Source organism: Triturus cristatus, chromosome 2_1 (assembly GCF_964204655.1).
Source record: "Triturus cristatus chromosome 2_1, aTriCri1.1, whole genome shotgun sequence".
In the NCBI taxonomy this organism is placed as follows: Eukaryota; Metazoa; Chordata; class Amphibia; order Caudata; family Salamandridae; genus Triturus; species Triturus cristatus.
This window is the reverse complement of record NC_140581.1, coordinates 495307745-495331281: the sequence shown is the minus strand read 5'-3', so window position 1 is coordinate 495331281 and position 23537 is coordinate 495307745. Positions and strand designations below refer to the sequence as shown.

At 46.6% G+C, this 23537-nt stretch overlaps 1 protein-coding gene across 1 annotated transcript in view; it reads left to right on the top strand.

Annotated features, from left to right (window-relative positions):
* The window catches only part of PTCD2 (pentatricopeptide repeat domain 2), a 280197-nt gene that overhangs the window by 50559 nt on the left and 206101 nt on the right, over positions 1 to 23537 (top strand). The window contains exon 2 of the mRNA XM_085632353.1: positions 4075 to 4167. Coding sequence (XP_085488479.1) covers positions 4075 to 4167 — 93 coding nt within the window. The remainder of the gene's footprint in view (positions 1 to 4074; positions 4168 to 23537) is intronic.

Sequence of the window (23537 nt, the reverse complement as noted above, 5' to 3'; positions counted from 1 at the left end):
TCGGTACCTAATGTGCTCCGCTCTCAATTTAGTAGTCAGTGGCCGAAAGGACTGGCGCCTCGCCAACGTCGCCGCGGACAGATCCTGAAATAGCGCACATGTAAACCCCTGGAACGACACCTCCGAAGATGCCCGGGCTGCCGCCAGGACAGCCTCTTTGATTTTGTAGGAGTGAAATTTAGCCAGTATGTCTCTCGGCCTCCGTCTGTCTCCTGGCGCCAGGGAACCCACCCTATGTGCCCGGTCGAGCTTGATTTTGAGGGTTTGCGGCTTCACCACTTCCGCGAAGAGGCCCTCCAAGAATGCTTCTAGGTCAGGGCCTTCCGCCCGCTCCTCCAAGTGGCGCACGCGTATGTTGTCGCGTCGAGCGCGGTTCTCCAGGTCCTCCGCCTTGAGCTGCGTCTGTGTCAGTTGATCCTGGAGGGCCTGAATCCGTCGCGAGTGGTCTGCGGACCTGCTGTCTAGGTCCTGATGGTGCGCCTCCAACTCCACCACCCGCGTGCCCACCGCGTCGACATCTTGCCTAAGGCCGGACAACTGGTCGCACAAGTCCGAGCGCAACTGGTCGATCGAGCGTTGGACATCCCGGACTATCTCCTCCCGCAGCTCGGCTTTGAAGTCCCGTAACGAGGCCAGGAGGTCCTCCTTAGTTAACGCCATCACCCCCGGGGGGTCGGCCGGGGCCCCAGACGTCCCCTTATCCGCTGGGCTGTAGAAGGCAGTCACTGAGGCGGTGTGTTTTGCCGGACCCTTCTTAGCAGGCATATGGCCGCCCCTGAACGGCTCAGCTTGCGAGCAGCACGAGCAGGGGCCCCCCGAACAGCGCCCGGGTTCTCAGACCACTCCGGTGTCACACCTCAGCTGCTCCGGGCCCCCCTCGCCAAAGCCTCCGCTGGATCCCCGAAGACCCGCCAGCCGGCGCTCATGTAGTGGGAGACCTCCTCCGGCACCCCCGGCCAGTACCCGTGCGCCCTCTGCCAAACTCTCTCATCTGCCCCCCGAGGGGGAGGCGCGTTGCTGATGGTGTGTAGCTGAAGGCCCTCGGCGTGTCCACGAGGGGACTGTCCACCCACCAGCGCTCCAGGATCTCAGGGACTCACCGGTAGCTCCACCTCCCGATCTCTCCAGGCTCGCGAGCTCTCCCGGGGTCCTCCCGTCAGCTCTCACTCCCGCTCCTCACCGTGTATCCTCCGCTCGTGCTCCGATCCCTCTTCAGCGAAGCCGCCACATCCGGGGCCGTGGGATCACGGGTTCCGGTCGTCGCACAGCCCGCAGCCTCAGGGGGATTCCCAGCAGGTCGGCGCCTGGTCCGCGTCCCTCCCCATCGGGCCCGGGCCGCCACAAAAGCACCCAGGGAGAGTCAGCCGCACCCGCCTCTGGCCAGGGTGCGCCGGACCGTCAGCTTCGCCTGGCGCGGAGCGCCGATCCGTCCTCGAGAGCCGCCATCTTGTTCGCCGTAGGCGCCGCCGCAGCCGCGGACCTCGGGCGCTCCAGTCAGCCTCCGAGCGGGGTTCGCCCACCTCTTCTGGTGCCCATCAGCTCGCCTTGGCATTCGGAAAGCGTTCGGCCTGCCCAGGGACCCAGGAACAGCGCCGCAGCCGGGGTAAGCCCAGGGTGGTGCGGGAGCCGACTCGGATTAGGTCCGATCGGCCATCTTGCTCAAGCCACGCCCCGTAATTTTAATTTTGAATGGAAAGTTTTTATATGTGCAAGCTCCTATTACTGACACAGAGAGCTGAACATTGTAATTTTCTCAAAATTGAATGCAGTGAATTTGGGTCCCAAATTGATTGCTTCACTGCAAACTGTGATTTACCACCATTTCTCCCAAAAACAGTTCACCTTGGAAAAAAATAAACGGTGAATTGATAGCTTACAAGTATAATTTTAAAAGATGATTTTGAAAGAATACAATTGATCCTCTAAGAAATGCAATTCTTGAAAAACTGCAAATTGAATCTGTGTGTTAAAAAAGAAGTAGGTTTGCAAAAAAAAAAATACATTTTGTGATTTGCAAATCTAAAACTGTCCGAAAACTCTCACACAATCTGTGGTGTGGAATATCATCAGTGGCTTTAAAAAATAAACTTGCTTTGAGACATCAAAAAAATGTAGGTAGATAGATTCTGTGAATATACACACCCTTTTACTAGAAACCACTGAATAACAAGCATTGGCATAGCCAATAGGTCTCGCCTTTAGGACCTTATAAGTGTTTAGACATGCAACAGTCGCTGTTGTTGCACCAAGGATATTGTGCTGCATAACTAAATACCTATAAGGTCCCAAAAGCGAGACCTATCGGCTATGCCAATGCTTGTTCAATGTGGTACTCCTCCAATATTATTCTGTCAGGTAAATAAGGTAAGTTAGTGTTGCCTAACTACCAGCTTTTGGCCAGGAGCAGATGATCAGCCTGTCGTCCTTGAAGTACAGTGTCCAGAAGTGGATTTTGCAGCAGCAAAGCTAGACATAACATTTATGCACAACAGGCTTTTAGTTTTGTAATGCTTGGTAGTGACTAATCAGCTAGTAGAAATGCATCCAGGTATCAGAATCTTGAATAATATGTACCTGCTTATACATTTCCTGGCTGAACCTGACCAACAATCATGAGGTGAAAGCTGTTTTTATTGATCCACTCAGTGTGCTGTAGTGGAGAGAACATGTCAGCCAAAAAGCTGTTCAGTTCTGTAAGTTTCATGATGGGAATAGCAGGATTTCCTATTATTTTTCTGGAATGTTTTTATGAGTTGATGGTGTGGCACATTCTCAACAGCAATGATCATTTCAGTTACTCCACAGTGGAGCCTACAGTCTGTGCACAACTTAGTAAGTTTTGTTTAGGTTTTCATGGCACTGTAGGCACAAAGTAACAGCAGACCTAGTGTGGTGAAAGTATAACTTCTCTCTAGTTGCAGTCTTGGAGTTCTTCAGCAGTGCGTGCGGCTCCCAAGGATCTCTTCCTTTCAGACTGGTTTTTTGAGCCACAGCCGTCAGAGGAGCACCCAGGCAGTCTGCATAAGCTTACCGGGTTATTGTTTCAAGCAAGTTTGAAAAGCAGCTTGGGGAATACAAAGGATGGAGACTGGTAGTACAGTAGGAGAGCGATACTAATCACTGTTCACTGCAAGGATAAGAGGTAACCTGTAGCCAAAGAAGGTTTCTTGTAGTTTGCAAAATCTGGAAGCGAAAGCCCCATAACCATACATGTGTCACGAGGTGGCCTATAGAACTGACAACCCAAGCCTACTCCTGTGCTAGTGGGACACACCTATTATTCGTATGGCATGAGTGTGGCATTCCTATGGCTTGACACCCAAGACATATTATTTAGAGTCAAAGGCAACACGTGTTCATGTTTGGGGAAGTAGGCCCAACCCCACTGCAGCACAAACGCTTTGATATATAGATGTTTCAAAGAGAATTGCCTACCATTTAAGGCAACATTTAAATCTGTTTGCATAAGTTGCTCAAACTTGTATACGTAATTCATTAATTCTAACGCGATTATTAGTAGGATGAGCGCTTAAAGGAAATACAGTTAGCCGTGAGCTCAGCTTGCCCACATGTTTGCAAATTGTAACAGGTTGAGGTTTCAAATAATGCTTCCGGAGTGTTCCCTGATTACCTGCAGAAGCATGAACGTAAGATTGATTATTTATTGCAAAACATACACAAAAATTGTGAATTAAAAAAAATGTTTTCCTAAACTATTGTGCAACATTAAGTACAGTTTCTCTGAAGCATCATTTTGTAAAACATACTTGATCTTCATTGGACAGTAATTGTTCGGTGAATGTAGACTGCGGAGCTCTCAACTCACGCAGCCATCTTTCTCTGACATTAAAACATTCCCCCTCCATTATGTGAATTTTATTGTGACGCTTAACAATGGCGCACAACATGTTCTGCATGCTCTCCAGAACTGAGGTTTGACAGTGAGATAAAGGGGTCTAATTCACATTAAAAAAAAAACTCCTTAATGTGTGAATCATAAACTTCCATGTACGATGTGCACATATTGCACTGGGTATTATCGCATCTCACTCATGTGTCCGTTTTGTCTTCCAGCAATTCGCTACCTACTGACAGATGACGTACTACGACTGCAAGAGTTTCAAGAAAAGAAAGTAACAATTGCCTATCAAATTTATGGTAACAAAGGTATGCACTTATTTCTTTCCTGAAACATATACGTTTTTTTTCTTTCTTTTTTTTGTCCTCATTTAATCACAATATGCTCTAAATTCAAGAAGGGGGTACTCTGACCATCTCAAGGAAGTTTTTACAGTTTTTACAGGCCTGGTCGCTCCACAGAGGAGAGAAGGATACCACGTATCTCCAGAACCACACCTTCGGTTTCTTATGTGGCGTCCAACCCCTGATCTTGTTTCGTCTGTTAGACCATTATAATCCTTTTTTCAAGGATAGTAGCGGCCCCATCAAGGGGTTCTTTCCAGAGCATATTCTTAATCATTGGACCAAGAAATCAAAATGTCGAAAGGTGGAAAACAATAAAAATATCATAAACCTACAAAAGAGAGACGAAAGACCTCTCAAGCCCATAACTAACATTTTATATGTTAGGGGGAGCCTGCCTCCACCCACTTATCCCATATTTCCCAGTAATTTTTTTTTTATTATTATGTTTGCCAGATTGATCCAAAACAGATACCCTCTGGATGGAATTAATCCATTCTTCTTCCGTGGGGGAGCAGGGTAAAATCCATTTAATACAGAGCTCCCTGCAAGCTAATAATATCAGAGTAAAGAAGAGAGCATTGTGTCTTTTTGTTAGAAGGCGGCCGTCTAACTCCCTTGGTAATACCCCAAAAATTATGGACAAAGTTGTTAATTTTATTTCCAGCCCCATAATATCTGAGATGGTCTTACCCACTTTCTTCCAGAAAGAGTATATTACCGGGCAGCTCCAGAACATATGGACCTCGTTTGCCCTAGCTGCTCCACATTTAGGCCACTTCTTAATCTCCTGGTTCCCCATTTTCGATATTTTCCAAGGTGTCCAGTAGGCTTTGTGTACTGTAAAAATGTGGTTCTTCTTAAAAGGAGCAGCATTTACAAATGACCATAAAGAAGACATAGATACTTGCCCTATGTTTTCGAGTTCTTCGTCCGGCAGGTCCTTCTTCCATATCTCAGTAAACGAAGCCTGCATCTCTTCTCTGTTCTGGACAAGTAGCCAATACCATTCTGCCACTTCTTTTGTTTTTGTTTGATGGGAGCATATCTTTAATGCCAAATTCGAGTTCCCTTTTAGCTCTTTACCTATAGATTTTGTCCAGCTTAACAAATGATAATATTTTAACTTCTAAACCGAGTTCTCACATACCGCTGTAAGGTGAGGCCAGGAGATAAGTTCAGTGTCAAAAAGCAGTTACCCCCATGTGGTGATACCACAGCTTCGAAGGGGAACTGTAAGGGTCTCTTCCAAACACAACGGCGTACCTGGGGAATCCCAGACAGTGGCGATGTCATTATAATACGGGATTTTTTAAAAGGCGTCTAACCTGAGACCAGAGCTTTTTAGCTGATGACGAAATCTTCAATTTTACCTTTTTAGAAAAGTTTGGGTGGCCAAATTTTAAAAGGAAGCACCCTGCTTGTTCAGTAAAGTCGGTTGTAAGAGCTTTATAGAGTGGTGAAAAAGTTGAACTCTCCATCATTAGTTGCCGGAATTTTTTTAAATGAAAGGCACAGAGATACAGATATAATTCAGGGGTTGCCATGCCTCCATTATCTCTTTTCTTTCTAAGTTTCTTTAGAGCTATTCTTGGATTTTTATTTCCCCACATGAAACTTGAAAAGAGCCCCTGCACCTTCTTAAACCAAATTTTTGGGAAATCTAAGGGGATGCTATTAAACAAAAACGTGTATTTTGGCAGGATTGACATTTTTAATAGGTTAGATTTACCCAGAAAGGAAAGTGAAAGTGCCCCCATGATTGTAATTGTGAGCTAACTTTCTTTGTTGTTTTTTCAAAGTTAACTTGGGCTATTTTGTCAATATTTTGGACTATCTGGATTCTAAGATATCTCATTTCCTTTTTTGTGTAAATACTCCTAAAATTAGTGTTCCATTTCATTAGTTCTGTTTTTTGATGATTAAGGAGGTATCCAGAAACTTTTCCAAAGCTCTCTATCTCTGACCATATCTCTGGGTACGATCTTTCCAAATTACCGGTGTAAATTATAAGGTCATCTGCATACAGACCAATTTTGTTTTCCCAACCATTACATCTGAAGGGTATAATATTCTGGCAAGCTCTTAATTTACATGCAAGGGGTTCAATGTAGATATTAAAAAGTAAAGGGGACAGCCTTGTCTGGTTCCTCTTCCAATTTGTATTGAACTAGTTAGTTTCCTGTTAATGAGAATTTTTGCTGAAGGATTTTTGTATATGGTTTTAATTGCTGTCAAACACGTTTCGCCTAAATTAAAACGCTGGATTACTTTGAACAGGAAAGACCAATTGACCCGATCGAAAGCTTTGGCGGCATCGAATGTCATTATTGCCAAAGGGGTCTTATAAGTCTGAGCCATGTCTATTGCTCCAATTAGATTGTGTGTCAATTCACTCGGCTGCTTTCCTTCCATGAACCCTTTTTGGTCTGGATGTATTAACAGGCCTATTACTTTATCTAAACGTTTAGTGATAATCTGGGGGTATATTTTATGATCACAGTTCCAAAGAAAGATAGGCCTATAGGATACACAGAGTCTTGGATTTTTATTTGGTTTCAACAGAATTGTTATAGTTGCCTCTTCCCATGAAACGGGCGGACTATGACCTTCTATAAAGGATGAATTAAGCAATTGAAGGAGAATAGGTGCCAGTTCATCTTTTAATATAATGTAGATCTCATTAGGAATTGAGTCGGGCCAGCAGCTTTTCCCTTTTTTAAAGAACTGATAGTTTGAGTAATTTCTTCCATAGATATGGGGCGATTTAATTGCTCTTTTTTGTTTTGTTGAAGCGAGGGAAGAACTAGCTCTGATAGAAATTATTCAGTGTAATTTTCATCAAATATCATCTCCTCCGTATATAAGTTTTTAAAAAATTGTACAAAGGCCACCTCGATTGCAGAGTCATCTGTGATGATCTTACCTGTATCTGAACACCGGAGGTTCTTTATCCAATTTCTTGTTTGTTTTCCACGCGAGGAGCTTGTTACACCCCTCCCCGTACTCATGGTGAGCTAACTTACTAGCATCCCACTTTTTTTTAAATTATAATTTCTAAGGAATCAGCAAGCTTATTTTTTGCAATTGTTAGCCATCTTAAAATATTTGGGTTCCCCTGATCTTTCTCTAGGCTTTCTTGGAGTCTATATATCTCAGCCTCTAACTTGTTGGTCTCCTCTTGTACTTTCTTAGACTGAGAAATGGATATAGCTGTTAGAGAGCCCCTCAAGTAAGCTTTGTAAGTATCCCATACAATTTGAGATGAAGCTGAGTTAAGGTTAACATACAAAAACTCTTTAGTTTCTACTTTTAGCTTTTCAATTATTGTATTTTCTAATAATAATGCTCGATTGATGGTCCATCTCCGGGAGGGGAGGGCCACATTCGTGGCTATTTCTAGGATGACTGCCGAATGATCTGACATATGCTCCGGGACATGGCTAACTAAAATAATGTTTCTACTTGCCACTGTGTCCACTAAAAAGAAATCAATTCTTGAACAGTGTCCGCACTTTTTATTATGAAACATAAATTTCCCGCCATTTGTTTTAGACTTATTGGCCATCTCTCTCCATATATCTACTAGCCCAATGTCCGACATTAATTGCCTTAGAGCCGCTCTCATTTTTTGTGTATTTAGTGCTACTCTACGTGAGGTAGAATCTTGACTCGGGTCACAGACCGGATTAAAATCACCCCCTATTATTATGTGGTCATTGACTTTAGTTAGTTGAAGAAGAGTATATAGAGCAGCTGGGTCATCTAAGTTCGGCCCATAGTAACTTACAAGAGTCAACCACGCCCTGTTAATTTTTACCTTAGCAATTGCCCACCTCCCCAAGGGGCCAACCATATATTCATCTAACATCGCTAGGGCTGCTTTTTTGATTAAGATGGCTACTCCTTTCACTGTGCAAGATTGAGTTGTACAGATACAATGTTCAATCCATTTCTTATGTTTTAAAACAATTGTCCATTCCTCACTAAGTAAATGTGATTCTTGAACAAGAAAAATATGGCAGTCTGATCTTAAATACTCTAGTATCCTCTTTCTTCTGGAAGGGACCCTTAATCCGTTGACATTCCAAGACATAATTCTCATGCCTTTTACTCTTTCATTCTTAGCCATGGAATACTAGGAGTTTTTACCGGCATTGCTGACATTTAAAAAAGAAGGCCAAAGATCCCTCTGATTAAAGTTTTTAAATAAGAACATTTTTTTTTGCTTTTCTCCCACTTGCTCCCCCACCCAACGTGTAAATAAAAATGTAACTTTTTTTTCATTTTAAGTGAAAACCAACCCCCCTGCCCTGGGGAACCCTCCCTTACTACTATTAGAGGTAAAATTCCTCTGATTTTCGGGCTCTGTCTCTAACCCGGCTTTATTCCAACAAATCTCATTTGGATGTACTCTCTATCTGACTTATCAGGGCATAAGCTTCTTCTGGATCTTTAAAATTGAACATTTTATTGTTCCACATTACTTTAAGCGAGGCGGGGAAACATAGGTTTGCCGTAGCACCCAAATTTCTTAGTTCTTGCATTGATTTCCCCAACTCCCATTGCTTGTCTTGAGTGATGTGGGAAATATCAGATCTAACACGAAATGTCCACCCAGCTTTTTTATACCCCCTGCTTTTAATCCTCCTGCCAGGATATTTTCTTTAAGTACATATGATTTAAAATTGGCTAAGATCCTCCTTGGATTTTTCTTCCCAGGATTTTAAGTGAAAGAGTCCCGATGTACTCTTTGCATATCGTCCTCAAGGGTCTTTTTGTCAATATCAGGGTGAAGTTCTATAAGGAGGTTAATTATAAAGGACCTTGTCTCCTCCCTCCACATCTTCAGGTATATTCAGGAGCCTAATGTTATTCCTCCTTGCGGCATTTTCTAAGCTTCCAGTTTCTCCTTCAGAATCTTGTCCCCGCCTTTTAGTGTCTGTATATCTCGTGTATTTGTATCTACTTGCTTTGTGAGATCTTCAAAGGCTAACTCCATTACCCCAACTCTTTCCGAGATAGCGTTCATTTTGGTTTCAAGTGTCTCACAGACTGTATCTTCAGTTATTTTCAGAGATTGCAAATGTATCTCTTATTTCTGTAAGAAGGGTAGTTAGTAGCCCCTCCGTGGGGCAAGTAACCCCTGTATTGCACGCTGTATTTAGTGGTCTTAATGAGCCTAACTCTTCAGTTGCGCTACCATTTATTGGGAGGGGGGTGACTTTCCCTTATTAACCGGGGAAGAAGAAGATAAGGAGCTATTAACAGTGTCATTGATATCTTGTGAGAGCGGTTCATATCTATTTTCCAAGCTTATTGGATCCATTTCTTTTCCCGTTCCCTTATCGTTTATATTTAGGGATTGTAATTTCGGAGCTCTGTCACTACTCCATATTGACCCAGAGTTGAATTCAGGCAGTTGATTTGGCTTCTTCAAGGAAGATTGTATAGCCTGAACCTTGAAGTAAGATCTTAAGGAGGGGGTGACGCGAATATTCCCCGATTTATTTTTAGACGACTTTTTCAGGTCCTTTCGTGTGGGGTCTTGCCTAAGGAGGTCTTTAAGTTCAAGGCGATATTAGAAGTTTTCACTTCTTTTTGGGGCTTAATTTGTACCGCAGGAATTGCAGATAGCGCAGAGTTCTTATTAACTACTTCGGGGGTGGGGGGGTTATTTTGGCCCCAAATATCCCTGCTCCTGAGGGTGTAGCTATTAAATCTATTCGCCCCTGTGAATAGATCCCCGTCCTGCCTCTCTTCGCCTAAAATTCCATGCTCTAAATTCAGCTTAGGCCCCCAATCTCGCCCCTTTTCCTTACCGGGGTCATTGGAGTACGCCATATACCAGATCCTGCCTCTTCTAAACTCTCCAGGTCACACTCTCCGTTATGTTATTTGGACCTTTGTTTCACAGCTCTGAATGCTTTCAGGGGTTAATCCAGTCTGCCGAGTCAGCAGACATGGGAACATGAAGGCAGGCGCCGGGCTCCTTTGAAATCCGACTCTCGCGGCAATGCCTCTTCTTTCTGCGATCCGCACAGCAGCCTCCGACCATCGGCCTCTCCGAGGCGCCGCCTCCCCTTTGACCGCCACCTCTGCCCGCCACCTCTGCCCGCCAAACGCCGAATGCTGAGCCCTGCAAGCACTAAGACGCCGAGCTCCAAAAACACCGTGGCCAGGAAAGCCGAAAAGGAACTAACACAAAGGTTAGTTCCAGGTCACCAGAAGTGCTTCAGGTTCCACTTAGGAAGGACTATCGCATCCCAACACATCCCTTGTATGGCTTAATGCTTGCGCTGTTTGCTGTGACTGTCTGAATACCCCACTGTGCCTTTTTTGCATGCTTGAAGAGTGTCGGGGTGCTCTGGGATGACTGTAAAGTGCCATGTTAGCACTCTGTGAAACACCTAATCATTCAAACCATTATTTAGTTTTCTTTTGACATTTTGCCACTTAAAATATCCATAAAACCCATCATTGAAACCTATAGATTGAAATATAAGTGTAATTCATAGATGCATTCTAGCCCCGTCCCAAAGAGTTGGGAGCACCTTGGCGTTGTGGTAAGGACCACAATATGCCTCAATCTCTGTAGGACACAGTGATGCAGCCTAACACCCTTTCATTGGACCTCAGATTGCATTTCTCTTCTGATAATGGAAGCAGTACTCCTATGGACTGTGCTTACTTTGGGGTAAGGAAATATTTTCTAAAAGTACTCTTGAAGCAGGTGGTTTCTGCAAAGACCCAAACAATATTTTTTTTGGTGTCGTGTTTGGCAAAAGTTACCAGTTGTCTCTTTAGTTGGAGTTAGCCAAGACTCTTTCTGTTCTCAGTGTTCAGGGAGCCGTCACATCCCGCATTTTTAAATAGCCTCCTGCAATACTATAGGCCATATTTGAACCAAAAATGCCTTTGATCACTAGCCAGTATCATCTTGTTTTCAATGTACCAGTGCTGGGAAGGAATATAATTACCTCTATGTAGGTAGGCAACCCTCGGGGTTGGACAGACCTGGATATTAAAGGTTCACTTTATAGCAAATCCTACCTCAATAAGACTGGTTTTACCTCTTCATTGATTGTTTAATATATCCCTCAGATAGCAGATGCCATAAAAAGTATTTCTGTAGCATGCTTTAAAGCCTTATACTACCCATGCAAGAGTTCCACTAGGTGATACTCCAAGGGTGAGGCTGTTGTGTCTTTTCTTCAGTTTTCCTCTGATCAACTCGTTGTACCATTATTTGTTCTGATCCAGATATTAACAGCACCATGTGCCACAGATGAGGAACTTTAATGAATGTGAAAGAATTTGTGTAGTAATATATACAAAGCAGTGGCAGTGGGCCCAGAAATCTGAGAGGCACCTCAGCACTCAGAGGCAGATCTGCATGATTTGAAAGCTGTGTTCCAGGCCACCGCCTTTATGCTCTGCTGTGAATCATTTGTCAAAGATGTTGAGGTGTATATTTCATCAGCCTAAGGGATCTCAGAAGAATGTACCTCCCGCTCAACTGGCTACCAGGATGACCGAACCCTAGAAATCACCATAAAACTACTCTGTTCATGTATCGCGCAGCATCCATTTTCTCCATGCTCACAATAAGAGAAATGTGAGTATGGGTTTGATCCAATAGGTAAATGTGTAGCAATTCAATGAAAGGGTATATTCCGCTTACTGCTTCATAATTTGAAGCACTTTACTCAACAAGTTAAATGGACATTAGAGCATCTCTCTTGCTTCTAAAAAAAACTTCCAGTCTTGATTTCGTATCAAAGAATCCATTTCTGAAACGGCTCTAGAGAGTTTAGAAGACAGAGGTTGTCTCCATTGCCCTCAAGAATTTTAAGAATAAATTCCTAATACCTAAAATCAGGGAAATGTATGTGTCTGCCCAAATTGCAGCTTAGTTGGATGCAGTCTCTGTTACCCTTGGAAGTGGAAAGGATCTTATTTCACATCCTTAATCCCTTGTATATTGTTACTAAAGCCTCAGTGTGGGAAGTAAGAGATTCTATTACCACAGGGGAATGATAATGCATCAATGAAATGGGGGTGGTGAAACAGGTAAACGTTCTTTCAGTGTGACAAGAGAATCAGATAAGCAAATCAGATCATCAGTGAAGACTAGGAAGTGCCTGTATTTTGCTTTTAGACGACTCATCAGTTTCAGTAGTGCATTAGTGTAAGTTGCAGCAGCCAGTAGTCCTCAATCACTGTGTGATGCATATTTGATACCATTTTTGAAATAATCTAGCAGCCATAGTCGTAATTGCAAGCTGAATAAGTTTTACATTAGAGAGAAGCACTAGCTGCCATATTTGCTTGTCCCCTGCCACAATGAGGAATTCAATTGCTTTGAAAGATCAATATTGTGGATGCCTTGCTGTCATCAAGTCATTTCCAAAGGAGTCGTGGGACTGGAACTATACATTTTCTAGTTCACTAATGCCTTTTCTGTATTACTTGGTGTCAAACAATATCTAGTGCTGCATTTCAAGATGCTAGTTTGTTTCAATATGTTTTTCTTCAGTCTTTCACCTTAACTCCATATTCACCCCTGTATTTAATCCCTTCTATTTCAACTTATTTATTACATTTTTAATTTTTTTTATTTGAGTTTTTATATAGCGCGAACTTGAACTGAAGGTATCAGGTATCGGAGCGCTTTAGACGAGCACCAGTTGTGTTACATGAGGACACATTCATTTTTGTTAGGCACGGGGAGATTAAGTGATTTGCCCAGAATCACAGGATGTTGCTTATCCTTGCCGAGACTCTAATCCGGTTCCCCAGATTTGAGGTCGACCGCCCTAGCCATTAGGCCACATCCTATCTTTACTCCTTTCTTCTTTTTATCCTTTAATGCCATCTTCCTTTCTTTCACCTCTTTCTGCATTTCATCATGTATTTCATTTTGGTCATGTCCTTCTTTCTTTCATGTATTTTATCCTTTATATACTTCTCTCCTCATTAATTTCATCCTTTCTCTCATCTTTTCTATTTTTCTTCAGGGATCAGTCCATTCTTTCTTTTTATCATTTCTTGTTAAGTTCTTTAATGCTTTCTACTTTCCATTATTTTTGCCTTTTCATTTTTCATCCTATTAATTGATCATTTCATACTTAACTCCTCCTTGCTCCACTTCTCTATCTCACTAGATTTTCTTTTTAATTTGCACCATTGTCGGTCAATCTCTCTATCATTGCATTTGTCCACTTAGGCATATTACAACCCTCCACATTCAGCTCCTTAATGTTATTTCTTTCCACATTTATGTATGCTCTTCTGTTTTGAGATCTGGGTCCCCGATCAAAGTTTGATGCAACAGGTAACTGCAACGGCTGACCTAGTGGAACACTTCACTGCAGAAGCAGGGCCTTCACGATAGCCTTGTTCTTGTGCTTTGTAAGTTTTGTATGTCTCAAAGAAGATTACTCTTCTGCTTGCCCTCTTCAATTCCATGTGTCAGGGGAGCATATTGATATGGGAATGACTTTAGTCTCATCAAAGGCGGCTCAGAGATCCTGGAGGACCAGTGGTTCTCCATTGTATTACAAGACTGTTTCCATGAAGGTCTTGGCTGCTTGCTGTTTCAGTTGTGCAGTGTGGCCTGAAACCAGTCAGTAATCTTTTAGGGTGGAATTAATTTCAATTTTATTTGTTTTGATAGTGGTTGCCTGGTTCGGACTGGCCTACAAGGCAATCAGACTGTGCCTGATGGACTGGTCTGATATGTGAATGTGTGTTCATTGTTTTTTCATTTTTTCAAACATATGTTTATTGGCATTTTAACATACACTTCATTGCCATTTAACAAAAGGATTGTCAGAGCAGTTAGACAGAGAATAGCAAGTTTAGTATATCACGTGTGAACTTACGTATGTAACATGGGCCCATGCCTTGCTCATTGTTGGATAGACAGTAACAGGTACAGTTTCCGGTATAATATCGGCATGGGGTGTTTTGAATAGTAAGGAGGTATGCATTCAGCTCGTCTTTCTTTTGTGACTGGTTTAACTTAAACCCTTCCAACTGGGAGGTACCACAAAAATAAAATAAAAACCCACACCCCTCATAACAAACAGTAGAGGTGGTGGCGGCGACACGTTGCAGCGTTCTCTACTATTTAGTCATGTACAATGTGTTAAAAATTTAAAGAGGTGCATGTCCCTAACTAAGGGTGGGCACACTGCCAGTGGCAATCCCTGTGTAAGAAAGGTAACCAGTAGTTCCCATTTATATTCAGAACTTTCATAGTCGTCCTGGAAGATATCTGTCATTCTCTCAATCTTTGACTGTTTGTGGGTATGTTTTATGGTCTGGTTTTTATTGTTGTTTTCCCTGATATTAAAACAAACATTGTCTTAAGCAAACTCAAATCCCTACAGTCTACAATACCATGGTAAAACAGTTAAACAGCATTTCTTTACAAGTTCAGAACTAACTCAATTAGAAAAAATGGGCCACTATTTTAGCAATTTATTCACACGTGGGACCAGATTTATTTTAGTGCCCAGGCCTATTTTCTGTCCCAGTCCGACCTTGTTGTTTGCTTACCAATGTTTTTGAGTAATGAGAGGTTTGTCCAAGGTTGGTAGCTGCCACGGTCTTTGGTTTTGAGGTTTGCTTTTGTCAAGTAACAGAGGATTGTCCCACTTGATTGCATTAGGAAATATTCCTTCTTCAAGTGAAGCTTTGTCTTTCTTGAGGGGTGCAAGTGCATCTTTGGAAATGGGGTTTACTGATGATTGTTAGAAGAGTGTCATTCCCACATGTGGAGGATGGTATGGTTGTTTACATGGTCTGTTTTAAGAGGTGAATTTTAGGGTTGCTTAGAGGAGGGAGAAGAGCAATCAAATTAGCTTGCTTTATGCTATTGAGGCGGTGATAACTAGTTAATGCTTGTTAACACGACCTACTAGCACTAGAGGCAGCTAGCCATTTTTAATGAATGATTGAGTACTTGCAGTTTCCAGTTGGAGGCAGTATCACAAGAGCAAACCTGAACCCACAGGCATCCTGGCACGCCTAATGGAGAACTTCAACAAGTGCTTCAAAGCCGCCCAGACGAGGTACTACCAGCTCACCTGAGAAATCAAGGGAAGGCCAAAGTAGGATGATTAAACAGCAGCTCTAACAGCAGCAAAGAAATCTTTGCAATCATCCGAGTTCACTACACCCACAGCTGTCACCGAAAACATCAACCCATCACAAGATCTGTGCAATCATATGCAGCAACTTGGCCCTGCAGCCGGACCACCTTGGCCATCTCCACAAGTCACCCAGTGGCGAAGGAAGTCAACACAATTCCAACATGGGCCACCATTAGCATAGAGAAAACCACAACAATTATGATGACTGTTCACTCCGGGGCCTCAGCGGAGCCCTGCACCAACCATGCCTTTGACAAAGGAGGAATTCCCATCACGAGGCCCACACCCCTATCCTCAACACTTCCTTCAGCACAGCCACCTTCCGATGACCATGGAAAAGAGCAGCTGTCAACACCCTCCTAAAGAAACCCTTGGCTGACTTGACCAAACTCACCAACTGATAACCCTCCTTCCCTAGCCAACTAGAGTCCTGGAATATGCAATCAACAAGCACATCTCTGACCTCCTTGCCAAACACCAGTTTCTCAGCACCACACAATCAGGATTCAGACCCTACCATAGCACAGAAACCGCATTTATAGCAGCAACGGATGACATCAGGATGATCCTCGACAGGGGTGAACCGCAGCCCTCATCCTTTTAGTCCTATCAGCTTCCTTCAACACCATCTCCCACCCCATCCTAATCCAACGACTCCACAAAGCATGTATCCAGGCTTCTCGCTCAGTCCATCACTCTTCAGCATCTACATGACCTCACTGGCTGGCTTCGTATGAGGTCACAACCTAAACATCTGCTCTTACACTGACAGCATGCAATTGATACTGTTCCTTTCTGACAAAACACCCAACCCCAGGAGCAAGTTCCCCACATTTATGACCGAAGTAGCCACCTGGACGAAATCCAATTGCCTTAAATTGAACTCGGACAAGACTTAGGTTGTAGTCTTATGGAAGGACACCTCACCATGGGATTCCACCAGGAGCCCCATAGACCTTGGACCTACCCCCATGCCCTGCTCACAAGAAACCTCTGAATCATCAAAGACATCAAACTGGACATGACCGCCCAAGTCAACACAGTGGTCTTGGCCTGCTACAACACATTAAGAATGCTGACGAAAATCTTCAAATGTCTACCAGACAATGCCAGGAAGACGATCACCCAAGCCCTTATCACCACCTGACTAGACTATGAAAACACCCTGTATGCAGGGATTACCAACCAGCTCACTAAAAGACTACAGACGGTCCAAAGCTCAGTAGCCAGACTGGTCCTCAACTTCCCCCACCGAGCCCACATCACACCACACCTTAGAGAACTACACTGGCCCCCGAAACACAAGAGCGCACACTTCAAACTCCACATCCACACCTACAAAGCTCTCCACAACACTGGCCCTGCCTACCTGAAGAGCTGCATTCACTTCCACCAACCTTCCTGACAACCCCGCACTGCCAATCTCCGACTAGCACACATTCCATGCATATACAAAAGTAGAGCATGGGCTGCGCCATCTTGTACCTCGCCCCTAAAGCCTGAAACGACCTACCACAGCATTTCAAAGCCTATTTCTCTTTTCCTGACTTTTTCAAGAAGCTGAAAATCTGGCTATTCGAGTAAGCCCCTAGGGCTGGCCTCTCACACCTGCTACAGAGCGCCTAGATAGCCTCACGAGTGATTAGTCTTGGAATTTTGGTTATGTGCTTTTTGTTTTATTGGTTCTTGTAGCTAATTTTTTGGCAGGTCATTCTTAGTTGCACCATGATATTAATGTTTGGTTTTGTGTTCTTTCATAGCAGGTGCACGGCACGCAACAGTGCTCTAAAACAGATTGTGACAGATTTTGGATGTAATCACGGCAGTTGCTTCCTGCCAGTGGCCCTGCTTGTGGTATACCTTAGCGCTCTAAAGTAAACTCACCTGTTCAACTTAGTTGCTGTCTGGTGCATCTTTTCACTGGCGACGAGTGCCAGTAGAGGCACTGTGTGGTGTTCTTAGCTTATCTGTCAGCACTTTGATTCTGGAATGTTGGGGGTCTAGAATGTGTACTGCCAAGCGATCTTTAAACGTTTGGCAGTTGTCTTCAGCCTGATGCTGGATGGGGTCTCGTCATATGTATAATCTTGAATAAACCGCAATTCAATCACTTCAATTGGTGTCTGACGCTTACTTGGAAAAGACACACTTCTACATTTTGGCGACGATTAACCTACGCGTACAAAGGCATGTGAGACCTCAACAGCCAACTTTAGATGAGATGAAGATTCCTCGCTCTTTTTCTTTCAACTATCACCAGAAACCCCACTCACTCAAACAAAAAGGATCATTCGTATGCACTTCTATGTTTAAAAAACGGGAGAGGAAGTAACAAACTCGACGAAGACATTTAAGAGAAGCCGGAAACCGGTAGGATCTTAAATTCTCTTTTTTTTTTTCTTTTAAAAACTCTCACCTGAAAGCGCAGTGTCCTGTTAGTGAAGGGTGTCCGGGAGTGGGTTTGCGGAGCTCCTGGGGGATTTCTGGTGCACCTTATTGACTGTATCCGTATAGTCTTAAAGACAAATTCTGCGCATGCTCGGAAGTCGAACTGCTGCTGGAACGCAAGAACCATTACGGTCCGTCTTTCCGGCGGACATCTTGGAAGAAGACGTTTGATCTAAGCGAAGTCTTACTATTGCGGTGAGCTGTGTCTGCTCTAATTCAAGAATTTCAAGGCATTTTATGAATCACTGACGTACGCGCTGAGCTGTGTCTACTCTCTTTTAACATTTTTTTTTGTAAAAGATGTCTTTATTGATAAGAAAACACAAAAAGAAACCACCGGCGACAGTCCCGCACAACTTCCCTCGCAGGGGGATGCATATTAGGAGGGGAGGCCAGGGAGCAAAGCAACCGCCTGGTGTAGCACCCATGTTAAGCAATCAGCCCCATAGCTAGAAGGAGACCCAAACGAGTCTGAGGTAGCAGGGAGAATGTCAATGGTGGGGCCTCACTTCCGCCCAGTAAAATGCCACTGCAAAAGTCCAGGCTATCGGGCAATGCTCAACAATCGAGAAAGATCTAGCTCTCCCCTCCTCTTCAGGCGCCACTCCAAAAAATCAAACTCAAAAGAAAAGAGAACTCCCCACAACCTCCCCGACCCTCCCAACCCCTCCCACCCTCCCCCCAGTGGTGGTAACTCTCAGTCGTGCGCAGGGCATTCCCCAGGTGATAATCATACCTGGAACAGGTGAAGGGCTCGAATTGAGGGAGGACATACTGCTGCCGGCAATCCCCTAGAGAGAAAGCGCACCAGAGGGCCCCAGCGGAAACTGAAATTCTTAAAGGACCCCAGGAAGACATCCGCCATCCGTTCCATGCTCAACAATTTCCACAACCTCGCATGCCACAAAGAGATCGCCGGGGGCTTCCTTCTTTTTCCAAGCTGCCGCCAGAGTGACCTTATCCGCCCCCAAGCACAACCAAAGGATCTTTTTGTCCGCACGCGTCTGGTGTTCGAGGAGGGGATCCCGCAGACCCAGTAATACGTGAGCCACGGAGTCCACGATCGGGTAACCCAAGATCTCTTTAATATGGGACAGTATCTCCTGCCAGTAGGGGCGGATGACCGGGCAATCCCACCAAATATGGCGGAAGTCCCCCAAGAGACCACATCCCCTCCAACACCTGTCCGAGGAGGTAGGGAAGATGCGGTGTATCTTGGCGGGAGATACCAGTCCATCATTGTCTTGAGGTGCGCCTCGTGCAGCTCCACCGAGTGATTGTGGCTGGTCAAATCGGGCCACAAGTGAGACCATTCTTCATCTGCAACGGCCCTCCCCAGGATGTCCTTCCAGAAGCCCATATAGCGCGGCCTCGGAGAGAGAGCGGTGGCCAAGAGATGGCCATAGATAAAGGAGATGGCTCCGCGCATCATCGAGGTGCGCGAGAGGAAAGCCTCAAAGGGGGTGGGCGGTCGAACAGCCGCCTCTCGCACCGACGGAGACAAAGCCCAGTGCAGCAGTTGGGCGTGGCGCAACTGCTCTGTTTGAGGAACCCATAGTCCCGTCCACAATTGGCAAAGGTGAGCGGGGCCGAGCCATGAAACAAATGCGTAAGGGCGAGACAGCCCCCGCTTCTCCAAGCGTCGAATGGACCCTCTTGCATCGCAGGGGGGAAGGCCGGATTGAAATGTATGGGAGTAAAAGGCGACGGGAACGTAGTCCAGCGCTCATCCCCAGAAACCGAGTCCCAGACCTTAAGGGTGGTGCCGGTAGGGGTGCTGATGTACGCATTCTGGGGCCTGTCCCCCTTAGGTTTCCATACCAGATCCCATATCGTGCGTCCCGCCACACTTCTGTCCCTGTGGAGCCAGTGTTTCTCCGAAAGCGGTTGGGTCCATTCCACCAAGACCCTCAACTGCGCAGCTTTATAGTAGAGGAGCACGTCCGGGAGGCCCACCCCTCCCTCTCCCCGAGGGCGTCGGAGAGTGGCAAAAGAAAATCTAGCTCGCCCCCCCCCCGCCATATGAAACGGAGCATTAGAGTCTTTACGCGGCGAAAGAAGTCAGTGTCCAAGACAATAGGGAGCGCCTGGAACAGATATAAAAGCTTCGGCAAGAGCGTCATTTTAATCGCGTGTATCCTACCAAGCCAGGAGATAAACAACGGTTTCCACCGGTTCAAATCAGCCCGTAATGCAGCCATGAGGGGAGGGAAATTGGCCGAATACAGTTTCCCCACTGTGGGGGTCAAGTGCACCCCCAAGTATAGTAATGAGGAATGAGTCCAAGGAAGGGGCGAGAGTGGCCGAAGGCGGTCCACCTCCGTCGGCGAGAGTGTAAGATTAAGGATATAGGATTTGTCATAGTTCACCTTAAAACCCGCCACTGCTTCAAACCGCGCCAAGGTCCTCTGGACGTGGGGGAGGGAGTGCGCAGGATCCGCCAGCGAGAGCAAGACGTCGTCCGCGAACAAGGAGATCTTGTGCTGTTCGCCCGTAAAGGGTAACCCCCGGATATCCGGGTGCTCCCGTATCACCAGCGCCAGCGGTTCAATACTCAGAGCGAACAGCAAGGGAGAGAGCGGACACCCCGGCCTCGTGCCCCGCGAGTGTGGGAGGAAGGACGAAAAGTAGCCATTGACCGCGACACGAGAACGGGGCCCGCTGTAATTGGCCCGAAGCATGGTGAGGAATCTATCCGAGAACCCAAACGCTTCCAAGGTACGAAAGAGAAACTGCCAGTCCACCCGGTCAAACGCCTTCTCGGCGTCCAGGCCAAGCAAAATTGCCGGAATGTTAAATCGGTTGGCCTTCTCGATGAGGTGAATCACCCTCCTGGTGTTATCATGGGTTTGTCGCCCTTTAATAAACCCCGATTGATCCGGGTGGATTAGTACCGGCATCCGGTCCTGCAGGCGGGACGCTAGGATGGAAGAATAGAGTTTGGCGTCGACATTGAGCAGGGCAATCGGCCTATACGATGAACAGATAGCAGGGTCCTTACCGGGTTTAGGGATGACGGAGATGACGGCCTCCGCCATAGAGGCCGAGGTAACCCCCGACTCAGCCATCGCATTGAACAGTTGGACCAAGAGATCACTGAAATCGGCGGCAAAGGTCTGATAAAAGAGGGTCGTGAAGCCGTCTGCACCCGGCGCCTTATGAGGCTTCAGGGACTTGACGGCACTCAGCACCTCCTCTCTTGTGATGGGAGCAGAGAGCAGCTCATTCCGGGCCGCAGAAACCTGTGGGAGCGGGAGAGTGCGCAAGTAGTCCCTCTGGGCAGCGGGGTCAAGGGATTCCCCCGCGTATAACGTCGCATAAAACTCGCCAAAGCGTGCCGCCTTGTCCGCATCGCAGTGCTGCAGCGCGCCTGCTGCGTCCCGAATGCCCCCGATGTATTCCCGCTCACGCTTACGGCGCAGTTGGCGGGCCAAGTGTCTCCCCACCTTGTTCCCCTGGGTATAAGAGAGATGACGGAGCTTCAGGAGGGTAAACTCCGACCTATTATTGTAATGAGCCCGTAGCTTGCCCCGGAGAGCAGTAAGCGGTCGCAACGTGTGTTTGGAAGGATGGTCTTTATGCGCACGCTCCAGCACCGCGAGTTCCGCCTCTAACGCCTCTTGTTACGTTCTCCTCAATCTATTAAGTGCCGTATTAATAGCTAAGCAACTACCCCTCACGGAGGCCTTAAAGGCATCCCAGGTAGTAAAAACAGATGTGTCTTGAACCGGGTTAAGGTCGAAAAAGTCCCGAATCGCCACACGGAGCTCCTTGCAAGAGGAATCGTCCCGCACCAGGGACGCCGGAAAGTACCATCTGCGCGGAACGTCCCCCACCGGGGCCCACTGGAGCCCCAGCGCAAACAAGCTATGGTCAGAGACAGAAAGAGGAAAAATCTTGGCCTCACTCACGGAACCCCGAAGGGACTGGCTGTAAAAAATATGATCTAAGCGGGAATACGATTGGTGGACATGAGAGAAGAAAGTGTAGTCCCGGGAGAGGGGGTGCAGGGAGCGCCACCCATCCAGCAACCCCAGCTCTTCGATCCGCCGGCGCGACTCATCAGAGAATACCCCAGTTTCGGCCCTCCGGCAGTGGGAGCTGTCCAAGTCCGGATCCCAAACGAGATTGAAGTCCCCCATGACAAAGAGCGCCCCCTCCACAAAATCCTCTACAGTTCGCAGTAAGCTCAAAAGGAATCTATTTTGCCCCGCATTGGGAGCATACAGCACAAGGAAGGAACAGGTCCTGCCGAGGAGCACCCCCTTAACAAGAAGCCATCTACCCTCCCTATCGCTCCGGACTCCCAAGGGCTGGAAGTGGAGAGTCGAGCGGAACAGCAGCGCCACTCCCCTATGTTTCGAAACTGCCGAAGATCTATAGATAAGGGGGAACTGCTTATGTTTCAACCTGGCCTCATCCCGCCGAGCCAGGTGGGTCTCCTGGAGACCCACCACATCCAGGTGATGATCCAGTACATATTTCCAAACTTTTTGGCGCTTCTGAGGCGAATTCAACCCCTTCACATTCCAAGTTCCTAGGGTAACAGGCATGCCGCAGATCTCTCAACTCTCAGCTCTCACAGGTCAGCCACAGACAAAGCGCCGCCCCCGTCCCAGGAACCTAACCCGACTAGAAAGGCCCCGGCAGAAGTGGGCCCGCAGTGCTCCCCAGGACCACAGGCCTCAGACCATCTCACGTTATCTCTCCGACGGTGGCCCGCTGCCCAGACCCAGCCAGAGCAGCGCCCCCAACGACAGCCACTCTCTCCTCCCCCACCTCGCCTAGGATCAGGGCTCCCTCCAAAGCAAGCGTAACTCCCCCTCCGCCATTCAAGAGTGACCCCCGCCACCCCCTCGAGCTCCCCTCCCCAGAGCCCCCACTAGGCGTAACCCACAGAGCCTCCCGCGCTGCAGCTCCCTATTACCACCACTGGTCCCCCCCCCATCCCACCCCCACCCATCCACCCCGACGCCCCCCACTCCAACCCCAAAATCCCTTTCCCAAAAACTCATAAAAAAACCAAATGCAACAGGCAGAAGAGTCAACTGGACCCCCCCCAAAGAGAGTAAAAAAAAAAACGAATGTTGCAACCAGGAGGGCTGGTGATGAGACCCTCGGAGAGCGCGGTCGCAGGCAACAGGCAGTGTCCCATCTGCTCTCCGGTCCGGGGTATCTTCCCCAAAAGTACATAGTTACCCACGGTACCTGAACAGGAGGAAGGCGTTCCCCCACCACCAAGCAGCCTTCCCTCTACCATCAAGCCGCCGATGAGCTGTCCCGCGGCGACGACACCGTCACATTCACTACAGAGGCCACTGCTCAATCTCTTTCCTGTTGACTGGACGCGGTATCCGGCCTATTCTGTGTCTCCAGGTGCCCAACTCTGTGCCAGGAGGAAGAGCGCCTTCTGCGCCGCGATGGTGAGCGTCCCCCCCCTCGGGGAGTCCGTGGCGTCGTCCAGCCCCAGGAGGTCCTTAGCATCCTGCAGAGAGCGCATCTGGACCAGTCTGTTTTGCCACCTGAAGATGAGACGAAAGGGATGACCCCAGGAGTATGCCACATGTTGATCGCGCAAAAACGCCGTCACAGGACGAAAGGCACATCGCTTCTGCAGCGTAGAAGCTGCCAGATCTTGGAAGAGTTGGGGATGGTGCTCTCTGAATAGCAGGTTAGGAATACTCCGCGCCTTCCGAAGAATACGTTCCTTGAGCTGGAAATCAT